The 20,585-nt window shown below is 38.8% G+C and overlaps 1 protein-coding gene across 3 annotated transcripts in view; it reads right to left on the bottom strand.

Annotated features, from left to right (window-relative positions):
* Positions 1-1,503: 1,503 nt before the first annotated feature.
* The window catches only part of AGTR1 (angiotensin II receptor type 1), a 57,293-nt gene continuing 38,211 nt past the window's right edge, over positions 1,504-20,585 (bottom strand). For all 3 annotated transcript variants that reach the window (XM_036351797.1, XM_036351799.1, XM_036351798.1), the window contains one exon: positions 1,504-3,492. In XM_036351797.1, the coding sequence (XP_036207690.1) occupies positions 2,366-3,445 (1,080 nt within the window). In that variant the 5' untranslated portion in view covers positions 3,446-3,492 and the 3' untranslated portion in view covers positions 1,504-2,365. The remainder of the gene's footprint in view (positions 3,493-20,585) is intronic.

Here is a 20,585-nt window from a genome sequence, read left to right as displayed (position 1 = left end):
GAAACTCTTGAAATTATGACATGCTGGAATTGGTTCCTGGTAATAATAGTTATAATCACTTGGATTAAGATACTTGAACAATAAAAGAACTGTCATAAAGCTGACTTGGAGGTTATTTCAAAAAAGATAAGTTTGGGATGAGCTGGTATTTATGTTTTAGAGGCAATCCTTTGTGAAAATTATAAAGGATCTTTGGAGTTAGGGGCTGGTATTATGTTAGTGAAATTAAAAAAATATATATATGTAAAAGGAAAATAATATGAGGCATGTGTAACCATATTCATTCACAATATAACTCTATCATTGGGAATGGGAATGTGATAGGCTGCTTTGTGGAGCTTCTGCCCAATCCACTATGGCCTTTCTGAATGGCCCTGTCACCCACTCCCCCATCAGCTACTTTTTATACCATCCCATCCTTTGGCCACTGTTTATTGAGCCTTGTCTGTGTGGTCTCTAGGAGCAGCAAAGACCTCCAGGGAGCAGAATTAGGCACTACCCACAAACAACCGAAATGCCACATCACTTTCTTCAGGGCAGTTCCCTCCCTGCTTGTAGTACTTGGGTCTTTACAGTAAAGTTTCCCTTTCTGTTTAAATCTAGTCAATATTACATGCTGCTGAGTCTGAGGTGAGATATATTCATGTTTGGTTGCTGGTATTGTAATTGTTTTAAGTTTCCTGGAAAACATTTGGCAATATGTATTAAGAATGTTAAAAATGTTCATATCTGTGTATCTAGTTGTACCTCTTCTAGGAGTGTATCATGTGTAATTTATCAGATTCATATACTTGAATGTTCATCACAGTGCAATTTATGATACTAAAAAAATCAGAAAACAAGCTAGAAGACCCAATTTGGGGACTAGCTAACTATATTAGGATATGTCAGTATTTTGTAATGTTATACAATTATTTAAATGTTTTAGAAAAAATATTTAATGTAGTGACAATCTACTATGTTAGGACATTAAGTGAAAAATCTGTATACAAAATACTATACACATTATGACTCCAATATCATGATTTATATATGTATGTGTATATAATGAATACAAAAAAAGTAAAAGAAAATGCACCCAAGGGTTAAAAATGGTAATTTTTGAGTGAAATATCTATACATGACTTATTTGTATGCTTGTCTATATCTTATAAATTTCCTACAGTGATCATGTATGTGTAATTAGAAAAATCCTATTATTGAAAATGTGCAAAATAATGTATTATTTTAGTGTTATAAGGAATGAGTTTTTTCTTTGTTACATAAAAAACTTTGGAAAGTTCAAAATGAGGTATTTATTCCATGCTGCTCAGTGGAATGAAATGTATTCCTTATCATTTCAATGACAGGATATAACATCCTATAACCAACAGTACTAATCCATCAGCTGTATCAAAATGTAAGTGGAAATATGTTTGTACTTATTCATAGTTGTCTTGTTTTAAAAATAAATCAGCATCTCTTTTAAGAAATGAAGATGAAATACATTACAATAAAATTATTTTATTTTAATGTAAATATAAGTTTACCAGATTTTAATAAAGTAACAATTTAGAGATATAGATGTACGTATGCATATATAGGGAGAATATATCCTTTTTAAAGCAGTAAGGCATACTTTATGATATAACCTTTTTACCAGAAGTAAAATGTATATAATTCTCAGATATGAAATGAAAGTAATGACTAGAAAGACACTATGACCTGGGACAAGAGTTAACAGCTTTACAAGTAGTTTAACTTTTATAAGTGACTTTAGTAACATCATTATACAAATAAGCCATTTAGCTGGCAGGGTGAATCAGTAAGACACTGGTTGAATTTCACAAGTTTCTAAAACTTTACAACCACTGCTTAGCAAGTCTTTGTAGTAAATGTGATGTGTGATAACAGGTACAAGTGAACCACAGTTGCTAATGGCTAAGCACAAAAGCTTTACTGCCCTTTGGACACTGGGGAGAGCAAGTTTGAGCTCTGATCTCCTGCTGCTCTTCTAAAAGTTTAACATATTCTAAACACCGTTAAGTGGAAATAAAAAATAACAGAACAAGAGCAGATTGGGGAGATGGCATTTCCACCAGTAAAATGTTTCCAAATCAATGCAGTTATTCAGTTTCTGACATTGGCCTTTGAGCAGCCATCATCTATCTTATGCAAAATGTGACAAACATGGCTTTGCTTCATTTTGTTGCAAAGGAAAAGTTTTGTTCAGAGCTCCAGAAAAGTCAATTCAGTCCACGTAATTCACTTTCTTCTTAAGTTTCTGAAAAGTAGCTGATGCTTATTTGGTAGAGACGTGCTGTAGAGGAATGCTTCTCTTGCTCCTTTTCCCACAAGATTACGTCACAGACAGGTTTCAAGTGTGTTACTCAACCTCAACACATAGGGCAGGCTTCTTGGTGGAGGAGTTTCCATGATCAGAGGGGCGGTAGGAAAGCATGCTCATTTTTGTGGATAAACTTGAGTGGGAGTTGGCCTTTGGGGGCATGTATTTCAGAAGCTGGAGAAAATATTTTTTAAATTTTTCCCCAAGAAAGCCATAGAAGAGAGGATTAAGGCAATTGTTAAAATAAGCTATGCAAATAGTGATGGGCATGGCGGTGTCGACAATATCTATGATTTTACAGTCATGTATGATGCCCAGATGAATCAGAACATCCAAGAAAGTGAATATTTGATGGGGAACCCACGAGAAGAAAAAGGAAAGCACAATTGCCATAATTATCTTGAAAATATCATCATTTCTTGGCTTGTTCTTCTGAATTTCATACGCCTTCTTTAGGGCTTTCCAAATAAGAGTATAACTTGTAAGAATGACCAGAAAAGGAAGCAAGAAACCCAGTATATTCTTGGTTAGGCCCAGCCCTACGGGGAGGGTTGAATTTTTGAATTCATAATGGAAAGCACAAACTGTGATATTGGTGTTTTCAATGAAAAATGCATTTCGGTGGATTATAGTTGGCAAACTGGTCAAGGCAGCCAGCAGCCAAATAGTGATGCAAGTGACTTTGGCCACAAGCATTGTGCGCCGAAGGCGGGACTTCATTGGATGAACAATAGCCAGGTAGCGATCAATGCTTAGACATGTGAGTAGAAACACACTGGCATAAAGGTTGAAACTGATACTGGCTGAAGCGATCTTACATAGGTAATTGCCAAAGGGCCAACGGTATTCCATAGCAGTGTAGACGGCCCACAGTGGCAAAGTCAGTAAAAAGCATAAGTCAGCCAGTGCCAAATTCAAAAGAAAAACACTGGCCACAGTCTTCACTTTCATGTAAAAGTAAATGACAATCACCACCAAGCTGTTTCCAAATATTCCCACCACAAAGATGATGCTATATAAAGTAGGGATCATGACAAATATGTAATTGTGCCGTCCAGATTTGGGACAGTCATCTTGGATTCTTTTAATACCATCTTCAGTGGAAGAATTGAGGATCATTTTGACCTCCTGAGTTAATTAATCTCAGATACTAATGCCAAATGCTCCTGGAAAAAAATAAAAAGGGAAAGATAAAAATGGATTAACTTTCAGTTATAAATGAGTATTTTTAGTTATCAATCATAAGTACAGTAACTCAACTTTGGTTTTAGGAAAAAAAACCTAAATCATATTTTCTTGACAAAAACTGAACTAATAAAGTCTAGATTGCATATTCAAGTTAATTTTGAGAGCATATTGCTTTTCGGGGAAGTGATAATATCCTCTAGACCAGCGGTTCTCAACCTGTTTCACAGGGGTCACCTAAGATCATCGGAAAACACATATATAATTACATATTGTTTTTGTGATTAATCACTATGCTTTAATTATATTCAATTTGTAACAATGAAATTGGGGTCACCACAACATAAGGAACTGTATTAAAGGGTCGTGGCATTAGGAAGGTTGAGAACCACTGCTCTAGACAAATAGAAGTAGGGTTCTATGTGAATAAAATGATCTAGATCCTTTGTGTGTGTTTTTTTTTTAGAAGTAAATCCTAGCTTTCAAATTTATTTAAAAACAATCTGAATCTCAGAAAACACTACTGAATTAAATTAGTCATTCAGAAAGACTTGAGTTTTTCTTGAGGTAAGCAAGGCCAATCAATTTGTCTTTAATCTCAGAAGTGTGACTTACCTGTACTTATTTTTTAAACAATTTATTTCATCTCATAATTTTTTCTTAGGTATAAAAGTGATCATCATCCCCCCTTGAGTGGTCAGAAGAGCTGTCTCTAGGCTTAACAGGAATTAGTGATTGTGGAAATTGATGTAAGAGGGGAGAAGAGGAAGGAAGTAGTATTCTTCCCATTATTTTTCAGGCCACTACAGGCAGTACCCACATTCTTTAACTTTCAACTCAGTCTTGCATAGGTTCTGAATCTCCTAACTTTTGTATCTGCCAGCCATTTCTGAAATTAACTTTAAGATTAACCATCTGTATAACAAGGATGACAAACGACTAAATTAAACCAGGATTGTCAACATGCCTTTTGTGGGGGCTTGAGATAGTAGCAGTTCTTTAGGATTCTGGGAGGAATCAGATGCTCAGAAAAGGACTCTATAAAGACTTCTGCAAATATTTGCTCCAATATTTTATGTAATCAACAATTAAGCTATCCATTCATGTGATTTAGAAAATCAACCTATTCAGACCTACATAAGAGTCCATCAGAAGACCCTTGGGAGAAAGGCTGATGATGCTGTGAGGGTAACATCACAGGAGGTGGCACAGGCATGCTCTGTGGAGAAGGTCAGCATTGGGCACAGGCAAGGTTTGCCAGGCAGAGCAGTGGTACTGGGTCAAGATCCTATTGCTACACCAGGAGCAGGTCCCTGGGTGAGCATGGCTACACAGTTCTCTTACCGAAAAGTGTGCTGGGCAAGATGAGGGACAGGAATAAGACATTACTAGTCTGCCCAGGATAGCTCTGTGTGCCATCCAGGAGAGCTGAACACTAAGGCAGTATGTATCTGGGTGCAAAGTGTTGTTGTAGAAAAGATGAGTGAAGATTTTAAGAGATAACACTGGGACGAAAGGGGTTCTTAAGTGGCTACTTTGTCTTTCCCATAGAGGCAGTTATTTTCCCTATCCAAGTTTCTGGTTCCATAACCTCATTAACTTCTTTTCACTTAGCCTTATGCAATCTAAATCCCCCTTTTCCCTTTTCATTCATAAGGGCTTTGCATTCACAAACAGGCAAATGGTCACCTCCACTGTGGAGCCTTCCTAACTTTTCTGGGCAACTGGCTGTTCCATTTTGAGTGGCTCTGGTATTTTGGATGCAGGTTTTGACACTCCATCATGATGATCTGTTAATAATGTCTTCTCCACTGGTTTGTCAAGGGTAGGGCCTACCAGCCTAGGCCCTGGCACATTCCAGGAGGCATGTGCTAAATGTCTGATGAAGAAGAGAGTGAGTGCACAAATTAGTGAATGAATAGCATATAACCTAAAAGATAATAGTATAGAGTACTGAGACTAATTTCTATGGGGCTAATGAAATCAATTTACATTCTGCTTCCCAAAGAATCTCATATAAGATATCCAAAGACGATCTGGGCTTCACCTTGGATGAGAAACCTAATCCAAAACCAAACCCAAACCAAACCAAACCAAACCAAAACACACACACAACAACAATAACAAAAAGCCCTTAGAACTTTTAGAAATCTATAGTTTACCAAACAAAAGATGAAAAGAAAGAATAATTTCAAAGAAACTAGGGCCAGGCTCTCAGGGAGGTAGGACCCATTTCCTCCTCACCCAGGAGGATTTCCTTACACTTTGCTGATTTTCTGTTCATTTTATTATAATTATTAAAATTATACCAAATTAGAAATATAAATTCATTTTAGTAAACAAATATTCTCTATTAAAAATTAAATGCTACAGTAAAGGTTCATGTGCTAGCAATCATTTATTCTTAATGTGGATTAATTTACTTATTTGCTTTCCTAACATCTAGTTGAGATTAGTTGGATTTTGCCTAGGAAAACATTGGAAATGTCAAGGTTAAAGAATATCAAAGATTAAAAGCAGCTTGGGTGAACTCTATAACTGAAACCAGGCTTCCTACTTAGTAAGGAAACAAGTTGCCTTATACTTAGGGGTGGAGGAAAGAGGAGATGAATTTTGAGTGATGGAAACAGCAGAGGGAAATAGCAGGAAGAAAGGCAGAGAAGCAGAAAATGCAAATAGTGCTTTCAGTGGGCAGTTATTCATTCATCATCTTATATTCACTGAACACCTATTATGTGCTGGGTGAATAAAGTCACATTCTCCATCATTTGAGTCTAGCTGGATGCATAGGAGCCTTAAACACAGAATTATCCAATGTGTTGAATATTTAACCATATAAGAGGCTTATGGAATGCTCTGTATTTACTATTGACCCAACCTGGTGGTGGGGGGCAGGGGTGTGGTGAGGGATGCTTCCCACAGAAGATGGTACTTGGACTTCAGAGGATGTATGGCAAACAGAGTGGTTAGAACTTAAAGGCAACCAGCTGGCCAGCCAAGGTGGAGTAGAGAGTGTGCCATCATTTTAACTTTTCCCTTCTTAAAAATGCCTGCAGCAGCATCTATGGAAAATAGCTCTTGCAATTTAAAGTTATTGCACAATCCTCTGGGCAAGGGTTTGGGGTGTGATGTGCACTGGATGGGAAGGTGACATAGGCCCTACTCATCTAAGAAACAAGAAAAATCATTCTCTGGTCTGCACAGTTTTTTGTTTTTTGTTTTTTTGTTTGTTTTTGTGGTTGTTGCAGTGGTTGTATTTTTAGCATAATCATTTGTAGTGATTGCCCATTTCTTTTTTTCTTCCTTCTTTTAACTGTTGGCCCCCTCCACCCATTTCTCCCACTGATTGGCTTCCCTAGCTGAGGGCTCTCAGGAAAGAGGCTAAAATGGAAGTCATGATTGGAAGCCATCTTAGGTTTATGCTAATGGTGGGGAAAATTGGCTTATTTTCTCTTTGAAGCTGAAAGGATGCTGTGTTGGTGAGCTGAGGGAGAGAGATGTGTTCTACTAGGAAACAAATTTGTGAGTCCTAGAAAACAGCTACATTTTGTTCATCCTGTTTCTTCTCCCAGTCTGGGATAGGCAAGTAGGGTACTAATAAAAACACAGGAGGGTCCACTTCTTCCTCTTTTGGGTCTCACCATAGCTTTTACCCATTTTCTCTTGAAGGAAAGAAGATAGGATTTGGAGGCAAAGTACTTGTAATGGCATCTTCCTTTGTCACTTACAAATGTCACCCCATATATCTCTGAACATGAGTCTCATTTTCCTCATCTATAAGAAATAGGAACAGTGATCCCAATGCACATGATGGTTACAGGGATTAAATGAGGTAATGTGAAAGCACTGGGCATATCTTTTAAATAGTGTTTAATAAATGTGTTTTATTGGAATTGTTGCTGTTATTTTTTGAATGCAAGACAAATGCTGATTCAGCTATGGGTCAAAAAAGCATGAGCAATTTTTAAAAAGGGGGTTTGTTATTTATAAACTCTTTCTCTTGCCATTAAAAGGCTAAAAATACAAAGCTGTTGTTCCTTCAAAGTATGAGTAAAAAATAATCATAAGCAGCTGAATAAATTTGCAATGAGTCAGGTGGGAACTTTCAGTCTGCTGCAAACACAAGGTTGGCTCATCGTGGCCACACCACCCACTGCTTGCTTTTGGAGGAGTTACCTGGAATTTCTTGACAGCTTCTCTGGCTTTTAAAAACAAGCATAAGGAAGGAGACATAAAAAAAAATTCTAAGAATATTTCCTCAAGACTTTTGATTAGAATATCAATACTTTCTTCAGCTTTTAGGCAAGCCAAAACCAATCTAATTAAATTGTTCATTACAAGTTCCTTTTTTTTAAATGAGGTTGCAATCTAAAGAAAAAAAATACCCATAGTTTTCTATGATAATAAGGAGAAAACTAAAAGACGAAGTAATTATATTTTGGAATAATCTATCAAAGTATCTTTCTTAAATTCAAAAAGAATAGGGGAGTGTTTGGAAGTCATTTGCTTATAGTGCTAGAAAGCTCAATAAACCATCCCATTCAATTCATTCTCTTTATTGCTCTTGTTTTATAATTCAGACTTTAGAAAGCAACTGCTTCTGCTCCTGTGTTCCCAGTCCTCTTCCCCACCACCCACCCACCGCCGCCACCTCCCCCCCCACCCCCGCCCTGCCTGCCCCAAGTAATGAATGAGGCATTCTACAGGCAACAATTGCTAGCCACTATCTATTTGTGAATTGATTAAATCATAAAAGTTAACACTAAAATTTTTAGGGTTTCTACTCCCTACCCCCAAAATATACTTGGTCTTATTTTTAAACCTTCTGTTCTTATTTTATGAGGTCTATTTCTATCCTGATTTCCTTAAACATTTTGAACATTTGTGTGTTAGGAGGCCCTATCCAATTGCTTTATTATTTGTGGTTTCTTCAGGGACAAATTCTATTTGTTTTATCTGTGGAGGCCTTTCTTTTTCAACAAATGAAAATGGTGGCACCTATGGACTCTCTCAGTCAATAGCAGCTGCTCTATCCACCTTCGAAGCCATTCTAGTTTGCTTCTTTGAAACCAAATCAGCAGCAGAAACCACTCATCTCATTTCAATTTCAATTTTAAGGGGTATGAGGAGAGCTATTGGGCAGAAAAGGAAGCACTTACTAATTTATATTATAACATTTATATGCATTTTGAGTTTTATGTTAGAGATTATAGACCACACGGCAATTTATTTCAGATTAAAGTTTTTAATATTACATAAATCATATAATAAATTTTAAATGAAGCTAGAAGAATTAAGTATTCAATATATTTTATGTGTTTCCCCAAACTGCCCAATGTCCTGATTGCAGTAGGTCTTGAATGATAGTACACTAAGTAGTCCTGCATAGTATGTAAGGAGACCAGTTCGGATTTTGGCTTTCCCACTCCTTAGCTGGGTGAACTTGACCAGTCCCTAAGCTTCTCGAGACCTGTGCATCCTCAAGGAGCTCGTACACGCTTAAAGAAATCTCTCAGCACTGAGATTTCATAATCTTTCTTTTGAATAGGAATGCATCTTTTGAAGACAAGGGCAATAGTGGTGTGACAAGTAGAAATGACCTGATAAGTCATTAAATCAGCCAATTATCTGTCTATTATCTATATAAATATTAATGCCACAATGATTTGATAATTAAATATAAGAAATATTTTTATTAAAAATGAAATGAAAATAATTTTACTTTTTAATGAACTCCACATAAGTTAATTATATTATAGTGATGGTGTTCTCCCCCACCCCCATTTAAAAATTTAACTGTTTACTCAAATGAATGTTTTCCTGGCACAGCATTTGGATAGTTACTGTGACCCTTAGTTGATAAGGTCAAGGTTATAGGTTTGGACTCTATCTAGATTAGCTGGTTTCACTCCATTTATGGGAAAAGACTGTGAGTCTCTTAGGTATCCCCTTTGTTATTGATTGGTAACACTAAGTGACAGAGTAAAGGCAGATTGGTTCATGACTGTACATCAAAATGAAAAGCATACACTGCAATCTACACTAATAAAAGAGAAACATGCAAATTGGTGTCACTCCAGTACGCCCACCAGCCAATCAGGGTGACTATGCAAATTAACCCAACAAAGATGGTGGTTAATTTGCATACGCAGGTGTGGAGTGAAGACTGAAGACTGAATACTGCAGAGGCTTGCCTTCTCTGGCCGGAGGGGAGAAGCCAAGCCTTGTTGCAGCTGGAGGGGAAAAGCCTAGCCTCAAGGCCTGGCTTCTCCACTGCGGCTGGACCAAAGGCCTAGGTCCCGGGTGCTGGAGAAAAACCGGTGCTGGCAGACAGGGGAAGGAAGGCCTATTGTGTGAATCTTTGTTCAACGGGCTTCTATTTAGACACTAAGATGACATCATTGTATGAAAAAGGTGGCACAATATGTTATTGTTAAAATAACTCCTACAACATGAACCTATTCTCAGATTCTTTGTAGGGAAAATAAACTTTTTAAAGTTCAGCAATCAGTTAAGGTGGTTCAGTTGCCCAGATAAAACATAGACATGAAGGTAGAGAATTATAAAAGAACTACTGGCCCAGTGCACAAAAATTTGTGCACTCAGGGGGGAAGGGGGAGTCCCTCAGCCCGGCCTGTGCCCTCTCGCAGTCTGGGACCCCTCGGGAGATAACGACCTGCTGGCTTAGGCCTGCTCCCGGGTGCCAGAGGGCAGGCCCAATCCCTAGGTGCAGCCCCTGGTCGGGCTCAGAGCATGGTCGATTGGGGAGTTGGGGCACTGCCCCCTGTCATGCACAGAGCAGGGCAGATTGGGAGGTTGTGATGCCACCCTCAGTCATGCTCAGGGTAGGGCCGATTAGGGGGTTGGGGCACCGCCCCCTGTCACACTCAAGGCAGGGTCGATGGGGAGGTTGCGGCGCCACCCCCTGTCACGCACAGAGCAGGACCAATCAGGGGGTTGGGGCGCTGCCCCCTGTCATGCACAGAGCAGGGCCCATCAGGGGGGTTGGGGCTCTGTACCCTGTCACGCACAGAGCAGAGTCAATCAGGGGGTTGGGGAGCTCCCCCCTGTCATGCACAGAGCAGGGCCCATCAGGGGGGTTGGGCGCTGCCCCCTATCACACTGATCCTGGTGCCGGCAGGCCTCGTGGCTCCGCTGATCCCGGTGCTGGGAGGCATATTACCTTTTTACTATATAGGATAGAGGCCTGGTGCACGGGTGGGTGCCGGCTGGTTTGCCCTGAAGGGTGTCCTGGATCAGGGTGGGGGTCCCCACTGGGGTGCCTGGCCAGCCTGGGTGAGGGGATGATGGCTGTTTGTAGCTGGTCACACACCCTTCAGGGTGGGGGTCCCCACTGGGGTGCCTGGCCAGTCTGGGTGGGGGGCTGAGGGCTGTTTTTAGGCTGGCGGGTGACTGAAGCTCCCAACTGCTCCTTTTTTTCTTTTTCTTTTTTTATTCTGGGCCAGCTTTAGCTCTGGCTCCAGCTCTTAGGCCTCGCTGCTGAAAGCAGGTATTTGGTTTGTTTGGGTTCTATAATCGAAACACAGTATCAACTCCAGCTCTGAGATCCTGGCTGGCTGAAAGCAGGTTTCTGGGGTTTTGTTTAGCTTCTATATTTGTTACAATGTTTCAAACTGCAAGCTCAGAGGCTGGCAAGCCTGGTGGGGAACATTGGAGTCCTCTGTCACTGAAGCAAGCAAGTCTCATGTTCGCTTCCAGCTGCCTGGCTGCCGGCCGCCATCTTGGCTGGAAGTTAATTTGCATATCTCACTGATTAGCCAATGGGAAGGGTAGCAGTCATACGCTAATTACCATGTTTCTCTTTTATTAGATAGGATGTTATAATAATCTTATTTAGAATACTATTTTGCAGTATTATATTAAGTTAATGTTCTGAAGAGCTAAATGGACTTTTGTTCTAAGAAAATGAATTCTGTAAGGGTAATTTTATTTGATTTATTTATAATTACATTTTTTTCATATAGTTTTGTACATATTATATTCTTTGCTTTTTTATTTTTTATACTAAAGTGCTGTAAACACTGAGAAACAGCAGAACAGCCAGATAGAGAATGCACTGGACTAGTGTCCTGTTGAAATGTCTGCTCATTCTAACCAGTGCACATCATGTGCAGGTAACTTGATCTCTTATTTTGATATCCTTTAAATATTAAGAAAGATGTTTAGAATGAGAATAACAACACTTGTTCTCACCTCTATTTCATAGAATGTTAAAGGTAAAAAAGTGAGGTCTTTGAAAAACATAAAAGTACTGAAAATACATTCTTTCTACAATGCAAGAGTAAGTAAAATGAATTTAATGAGAGAAAATTCAGAACTTCAAATGACTAATAAAATTTTTTCACTCAAAAATTCAGATAAAAAGTTGGATTGATACAACTGACATATAAGTATTACATTAGTTTCAGGTGCACAACATAATAATTTGATATTCATATATATATTGTGAAGTGACCACAATAAGTCTAGTTAACATCCATCACATACACAGATTTTTTCTTATGTTGAAAACTTTTAAGATCTACTTTCTTAGCAATACTCAAATATATAATACAGTATTATTAACTATAGTCACCATGCTGTACATCACCCAGCACTTATTTATTTTATAACTGGAAGCTTGTATCTTTTGATTCTCCTTTGTACCTTTTTATTCCTTTTGTATCTTTTGACTCATCCATTTTTCCTGTTACCCCTGCCCCCTGCCTCCCCTCTAGTGACCACCAATCTGTTCTCTGTATTTATGAACAGTAGACATATTTCCATTTTTATAATCTACTGCTTTTATTTAAGAATAATGAGGCACTTGATTAATGTCAAAAGAAAGGTAAAACTGTAGATATTGTATAGCTTCTACATTTAATATTTATGACAGCAATTGTTTGTGTACAAAGTGGGGCCCTCAGGCTAAATCTGGCCAACAGACATATTTTCTTTAAAGCAAAAATTTATATATTTTTATTGGTTACAGAGAGAAAGAGAGAGGGAGAGAGAGGTAGAAACATCCATGATGAGAGAATCACTGATCAGCACACCCAGGCATGTGACCTGACCAGGAATCAAACTGTGACCTCCTGGTTCATAGGTTGACACTCAACCACTGAGTCACAGATATATTTTCTTTGGCCCAAATGCATTTAGAGCTTTGGAATTTTAATCCTCTATAGATCACTACTCCCCACAACTCTATGTTTCCCGATGCTTTAGGTAAGTGCTTTTTAGAAAAAATCTAATGTGAGGCACATGTAATTCAAATTTCCCTTGTAGCTACATTAAAAGTTAAAAAGAAACAGGTGAAATTAATTTGAATAATACATTTTATTTAACCCTATATTTCAATATGTAGTCAATATAAAATTATTGATATTTTCCATTCTTTTTTTTAATACCAAATCTTCAAAACGCAGAGTATAACCTGCCGGGAGCCGGTCCATCCTTGCTGTTTCAAGGGACCTGGCATATATGGCATACTGTTCTTGATATGTTTGCTCACCTTCTTGGCACTATGTGTTTTAACCAAGGTCACCTCTCTGAGAAAGGTTGTTTCCCCAGGTAGGGATTTTCCCCTGAAGTTAGGGAGGGAATAAAACCTCTTAACTAAGTGCCAGGCAGGTAATTAATCACTTTAACTACGAACAATCATGCTTAAGCTACATAATCTTCACTCCCTGGAATGGAGATAAGAAACGCCCTAACCTTTGGAATAGAGATTGATAGGATTGGAATCAACTGGTATAAATACAGATGTAACAAGACAGAACTTAGAAAACAGAACCAAGAGGCACAGAACTTAGACACAGAACCTAGAGAAGAACCTAGAGACAGAACATGGCAAAAGATCCCGGACAGAAACTGGCCTCAGAACCTAGAAACAGAACCTAGCGAGAGAACATGGCAAAAGATTCTGGACTGAACCTGACTACAGAAATTGGCAAGAGAACCTGACTAGAACCTGGTGACTGAACCTGGCTGGAGAACCTGGACAGAACCTGGCTGGAGAACCTGGAGAACCTAGCAAGAGAACATAGACACAGAACCTGGCTGGAGATCCGAACCAGAACTTCGCTGGAGATCCAGACCAGAACTTGGCTGGAGATCCTGGCTAGAGATCCTGGCTAGGCTGCTGATCAACTGAACGCTGCCTCCGTGTCATTCCTTCTTCGCTGACTCTGTCCACACCTTTGGGGACCCCTGGACCCGCTGGGGTTGGACCCCAGAATAACCTGTGTTTCCAGCATATCTCAGTTGAAACTAGCCACACTTCAAGTGCCCACCCACCACTTGGGGCCACCTCATTGGACATGCAACATTAGGTGCTTGAGTCACATACCCAGCCCTTCTAGCAACAGGAGCATTACCATCACCTGGGAATTCCTTAGGAACACAAGTCTCAGGCCCCAGCCCAGACCCACTAAATCAGAGACCCTGTGGGTGGGGTACAGCAATCTGTGGTGCTAGAAGTAGAACAGCTAAAAAGTACCAGAAAGAGATGGAAGGCTCAGAGAGGGGGGCTGACAGGCACTGCTCATAAGCAACTTGGACAGGACCATTTTGCCAGCTCTAACTATTCTCTTGAATGCCTATATAATTTTAAAACATTAAATTATGTAAATGATATTACACCACTGATTGTAACAAAGACTCTAGACCAGCCGTGGGCAAACTACGGCCCGCGGATCCGGTCCATTTGAAATGAATAAAACTAAAAAAAAAAAAAAAAAGACCACACCCTTTTATGTAATGATGTTTACTTTGAATTTATTTTAGTTCACACAAACACTCCATCCATGCTTTTCTTCCGGCCCTCCGGTCCAGTTTAAGAACCCATTGTAGCCCTCGAGTCAAAAAGTTTGCCCACCCCTGCTCTAGACCATTCTATTTCCTATTTATTAGCACTCCATTTTCTTGTGTTTTCTAATTAAACAGCCTGTGATAAGAGGCATGGATGCCAGGTATAGCAAAAGGTAAACAACACTTTGCCAACTGAAAAAATACGATGAAATACTGGTGACTGCTGTTTCTTGTGAAAATTTCATTAGCAATAAATGAGTTACCAGATGTCACACATCAAATTTGAAATTAAAATATATTCCCAGTATTTATGTGCAGTTTGAGCAGGAGGGAAAAATGTACTGTTTCCAAGAGAGCTATATGAGATAATGTACCACTTCTGTCCTTGACTGTTGTTTCTGCTCTAAATGTAAAATAAAATGTACCCCTTGATTTGGAAAGTGGAAATAGAGCCTTTTGCAAGGGCTACTGAGTGAAATAGCACATTACTCATACAGTAGCAACTCTGTAACGGCAAGGAGAATATTTTTGAACATTCTGTGCCACATCAAGACCACCATCTCCTCTTGTTTTTAACTTTGCTATAGCAATTTCTCCTTTTCACACCTTCACTTTCAGCAAGCAATTTCTACTTGTATTACCCACAAAAAACACTGTTCTATCAGCAACTGTGGATGTCAAATCCACTCTTCCTGAACTTGCTGTAACAAACCTGGTAGTGCTTCATCTCCCCATGAGATATGAAACTCTCCTTATATTGTTCTAGCTAGCTAGCTGAGCTGACTGTCCTTGTCCTCAGCCACATGCCTCAGCAACATGGTTAGAAGGGAATCCACAGTAGGAAATAGGACAGCACAAGTTCATGTGAGCTAGCAGAAGTTTCAAATAACAAGCTGGTGTGATAGAAATATCTAGCATCCTCTAGTTTTTATGAACAAATAGTTTTGGCTTATGAAGGCTCATGTTCCTTTGCAATTTCAAAATCTCCAGTTACTCAGTTCCAGCTGGAAACCATGGCTGTTAGAAACTTAATTTATTTCTTGTCAATTAATTTTATTCTTAGGTGAAGCTTATAAGTAAAATTAAGAGGGTGAAAGTGAATTTTTAGTATCAAGCTTCCTCTTGGAGAAATATTTTCATTGAATTTCTTTACACACAGAAATCCCCAAAGCACTTAGAAGTTTATTTCTGGATCATTAACAAGTCATGGGGGTTTGAGGGGAATGGTGTTTCAGGAGCTACTACCCTTTGTCTTAAAGGAAAAGGCACCTTGAAATGATTATCAATGTCAATGTGGGAAATGCCAACTTAAAATTTTCAGCCACTTAACTTCAGCACAAAATGACAAGTGTTCAAATAAGCTCATTTAATGTGCAATTGTTTTATACTCCTCTTTTTATGGTATCTGATGCACAAAGAGGACTTAAAATAGTGGCTCTATAATAACATTAGTAACGTTTATGACTTATGATTGATTGCTCACTATGTGCCAAGTATTGTGATAATTGCTTTTATTTCTGTAAGAGCTCAAGAAATATGGACAGACTGTGTCTCCCCACAACCCATAGGTTGAACCCTTAATCCCAAAGGTGACTATATTTGTCAATAGGGCCTTTAAAGAGGTAATTAAGGTTAAATGAGGTCATACGATGCCGGGAGCCGGTCCATCTTTGCTGTTTCAAGGGACCTGGCATATATGGCATACTGTTCTTAATATGTTTGCTCACCTTCTTGGCACTATGTGTTTTAACCAAGGTCTCTGAGAAAGGTTGTTTCCCCAGGTAGGGATTTTCCCCTGAAGTTAGGGAGGGAATAAAACCTCTTAACTAGTGCCAGGTGGGTAATTAATCACTTTAACTACGAACAATCATGCTTAAGCTACATAATCTTTACTCCCTGGAATGGAGATAAGAAACGCCCTAACCTTTGTAATAGAGATTGATAGGATTGAGTCAACTGGTATAAATACAGATGTAATAAGACAGCAAGAGACAGAACTTAGAATACGGAACCAGGAGAGACGGAACCTAGGCACAGAACCTACACAGAACGTTCTCTAGAGACAGAAGAACTTCGCTGGAGAGAACATGGCAAAAGTTCCTGGACAGAAACTGGCCTCAGAACCTAGAGACAGAACCTAGCGAGAGAACATGGCAAAAGATCCTGGACTGAACTTGACTACAGAAATTGGCAAGAGAACCTGACTAGAACCTGGTGACTGAACCTGGCTGGAGAACCTGGACAGAACCTGGCTGGAGAACCTAGCAAGAGAACATGGCTACAGAACCTGGCTGGAGATCCTAAGCAGAACCTCTCTGGAGATCCAGACCAGAACTTGGCTGGAGATCCTGGCTGGAGATCCTGGCTAGGCTGCTGATCAACTGAACACTGTCTCTGTGTCCTTCCTTCTTCGCCTACTCCGTCCACACCTTTGGGGACCCCTGGACCTGCTGGGCCTGCTCCCGGCAATACGATTGGAATCCTAATCCAATATGATGGGTGGAAAGCCCCATGAATGTGCTTGCAGTATGAAGAAAAGCCAAAGGAGCACAGGGAGAAGGGGACCATCTGCAAAGTGAGGGAAAGAGGTTTCACAGAAACCAACCCTGCCAGCACCTGAACTTCTACCCTGCAGAACTGTGAAAAAATTAATGTCTGTTGTTTAAGCCACCCAGTTCCAGTCTCTGATATTTTGTTATGGCAGTCCAAGCAAACTAACATGAGGCCTGTGAGGGAAGGCCTCATTATTTCCATTCTTCAGATGAGGAAAAAGGTTTAGAGAGCAGGTCCTTACGTTTCTCACATTCTAAAGTTTTCAGGCTCAGTAATTTATTTATTTATTTATTTATTTATTTATTTATTTATTTATTTTTTATTGATTTCAGAGAGGAAGAGAGAGGGAGAGAACGATAGAAACATCAATGATAAGAGAGAATCATTGATTAGCTGCCTCCTGCACACCCCCTACTGGGAATCGAGCCCACAACCTGGGCATGTGCCCTTGACTGGAATTGAACCCAGGACCCTTCAGTCCTCAGACTGATGCTCTATCCATTGAGCTAAACCAGCTAGGGCTCAGTTGTAGTTCAATGCTTCTCAATTGGAGGTAAATTTGCTCTTCAGGGGTGTTTGGCAATGTTTGGAAACATTTATGGTTCTCACAAAAGGCAGAGGTAGGAAACTGTTGCTGGCATCTAGTGGGCAGAGAGCAGGGATACTGCAAATCAACCTAGAAAGGACAGGACAGGACCCTGCAACTAGGAATTATCTGGCCTAAGATGGCAGCAGTGCTACTGTTGAGAAACCTAGGTCTAGTTCCTACTTTTTTTTTCTCAAACTTTGATAATCTGTAATTCTTATCTTTTATGGAATAAGTTAACTCTATATTTTATTGGTGATGTTTGTTTCATGTATCATATTCATATCTTCCCAGGGAAACTATAGATCCTTCAAAGGATAAAATCCTGTTAGGTAACCTCCAAATACCCAAGGTCATGTTGAATACTTAGAAGGAATTCTGAAATTGATCTGTTGTGTCAGATCATTCTAGAGATTACCCTCTTTGGCCATTTCCCAGAGCTCCGGCATTCTGCACAAGTACACTGGAAGGGAGCATTGGAGTTTACAAGGTAAGGTCTTCAAGAAATTTGATGCTTATAGTGGCCTCAAGGCTGCCTCTGGAGGGAGGAAGCCACCCAGTCTGAAGTCAAACCCTGCCCTCTGGTGGCATCAATGCCAAGGATACTGCCAACTGGGAATCTGACTGAGGGCCAGAGGGAGTCAGTCTGTAATTAGGTTCTAAACTGACTGCAATATTTGAATGTAAATTCAACTTTGCATTCATTCATCTTAGGCCCTTTTTCTCTGTGGGACAACACATTAAATGCAGCCTGTCATCAAGGCTCTCGTTAGAATTAAGCTAAGTAGAGAAAAGTCAGAGACAAAGAGGATAAACATGAGTAGTTACAAATGATAATTTCTGCAAGTTTGGCAACCAGAGTTTCAGTTACTTGGTTTGAGTCTGTGCCTTACCTCCTCTACCCAGCTGCTTTACTGATCCATAAAGACATTGAATAGTTGTTTTTGTAGCCAAAGGAGAGCATTTGTGGAAAAGGGCCTCTAGAGGATCAATTAATAGATCTGTGGCCAACATTTGAGTTGTTCATTGGTTCCTGTAGTATTTTCCCTACAACTTTCTTATAGAGTGGTTCTAGAAGAAAACACTATTATGTTTGAAATACCAGCTAAATCTGAGGAAATTATCCTTTCCTCTTTTTCCATTAAGAACTCTCTTCTCTTACTAGGAAAATACCACTGTACTTATTATCACAGAGTGCAGCCTTTTCTGTATACTGATGCCAAGTGAGTAACATTTTAGTGAGGCATTGAAGTCATGATATGCAACTCCACTGAAGACAAACAAGGTCATTTAGAAGGTCTTTTCATTGAGGACATCAGAACTTTCAAAAGATACAGGTAGCCTTTCCTGGATAATTGGGATAAAACAGAAATAAAGAAAAAAGTCAATAAAGTAGAAAAATAAGCCATCAGATGGAAGCACTCAGAATTAAGATTGAAATATATGGTGAATCTTTAAAGTGGGTGAAAGAATGTCAAATCTTTTCTTTTTCTTTAGATTTATTTATTTATTTTTTTTGAGAGAGAGAGAGAGACAGGGAAGGGGAGAGAGAGAAAAACATCTGTGGGTTGCCTCCCACACATATCTCTACTGGGGATCAAACCCCAAACCCCCAATCAGGAATCAAACCAGTGACCTTTCAGTATACAGGATGATGCTCAAACAACTGAGCCACACTGGCCAAGACCTAATGTCAAATCTTAATATATAAAACCAGAAACAATGAGTAAGAAAGCAACATAATTTAATAAGTCAAGAGTAGAAGTCAGTTGATCACAGGATATATCAGGGGAAAAATAACTTAGAACAAACACTAGTCTAGAACTTGGGGTGGGTTTTTTTTTGTCTCTCTAGAAATTGAGATCTTAGGCAAATCGTTAAACCTTCCCTGAACTCTGATCTGACAAATAAGAATGAAACTCTATGGCTTCTACCTTGCCCTTGGAAGAATGTTGCAAGATTATATGTTTAAAGTAATTTTCTTAAAAGACAGTATATTATACCCATTTAATATAGACTAGATATAATAAAAAATAAGTTTAATACATGGCTGAAGTGGAAAGCTAATCTATATGTCAAGAAGTATATATTGAGCACTTATAATCTTAAAGGAAACATTAATCAATGTTAGAAAAGTCCATTGGCAGGCAGGCATTACAGAAAATGTCCATAAGCTTTGAAATCACAAAGATCAGTTTAGGTTATGGTTCCACCTCTGAGTAATCTTGTAACTGGCTAATTTATTTACCATCTTTGAGCATTAGTCTCCTCATCCTTAAAGTGGACTGAAAACTTACTGTATACTGCTAACATGAGCATTAAATAAAACAAGGGGGGAAAGATTGCCATATATTAAACACTCAATAAATCTAATACCTAATATTATTATTTATTATTATTGTCATTATACATATTCTTAATATATATTCATATGTCCCCAGACAAATACTAATTACCCCATAATTTTACTTCATACATGTGTTATTGTCACATTATTATTCATGGCCAAAAAACAAAGTGGAATGATAAGAGCCCTTCAGTATGGTGTTCTAATGTGTTATTAAAGCAATGTAAAAAGGATCCATAAAGGATGCACTTTTAAGAAGTGAAAGTATGAACATCTAAAGCACAGATAATTTGAAGATAAAGTTGGGGGAGGAAAATATATCATACTATAGGCCTTTGATATCTCAATAATTAAATGACAAAAATTTCCTTCAAAATTCAGGATTCAGGGAAAAAATTTCTTTGCCAACAGCTACCCTAGTATTCCAATAACTCTCTTCCTTGAATTATCTGAGTTAAGATGTGGTAATTGTTGTTCTTTAATATGATTTCATGAGATTCACTTTGTAATAACTATATAATACTGTATTGTTTAAGATAATAACATTTTTGGTATCACTTTATTAATATATAAAATAATAGAAAAACAAAAATTAGGCTAAATATTTTGTGCTCAGAATAGAGCAAACAGATTTGTGAAGTTCATTAGAACTTTGTGAGAATCCAATATAATAAAAGAGAAACTTGCAAATTAACTGTCCCTCCACTATGCTCAAGCCACACCCACAAGCCAATCAGGAGGGAGTATGCAAATTAACCCAACTAAGATGGTAGCGG

This window comes from Myotis myotis, unplaced genomic scaffold, assembly GCF_014108235.1.
Source record: "Myotis myotis isolate mMyoMyo1 unplaced genomic scaffold, mMyoMyo1.p scaffold_m19_p_2, whole genome shotgun sequence".
Taxonomy (NCBI): Eukaryota; Metazoa; Chordata; class Mammalia; order Chiroptera; family Vespertilionidae; genus Myotis; species Myotis myotis.
The sequence above is the reverse complement of the archived record's forward strand: the minus strand, read 5'-3'. Positions and strand labels throughout refer to the sequence as shown.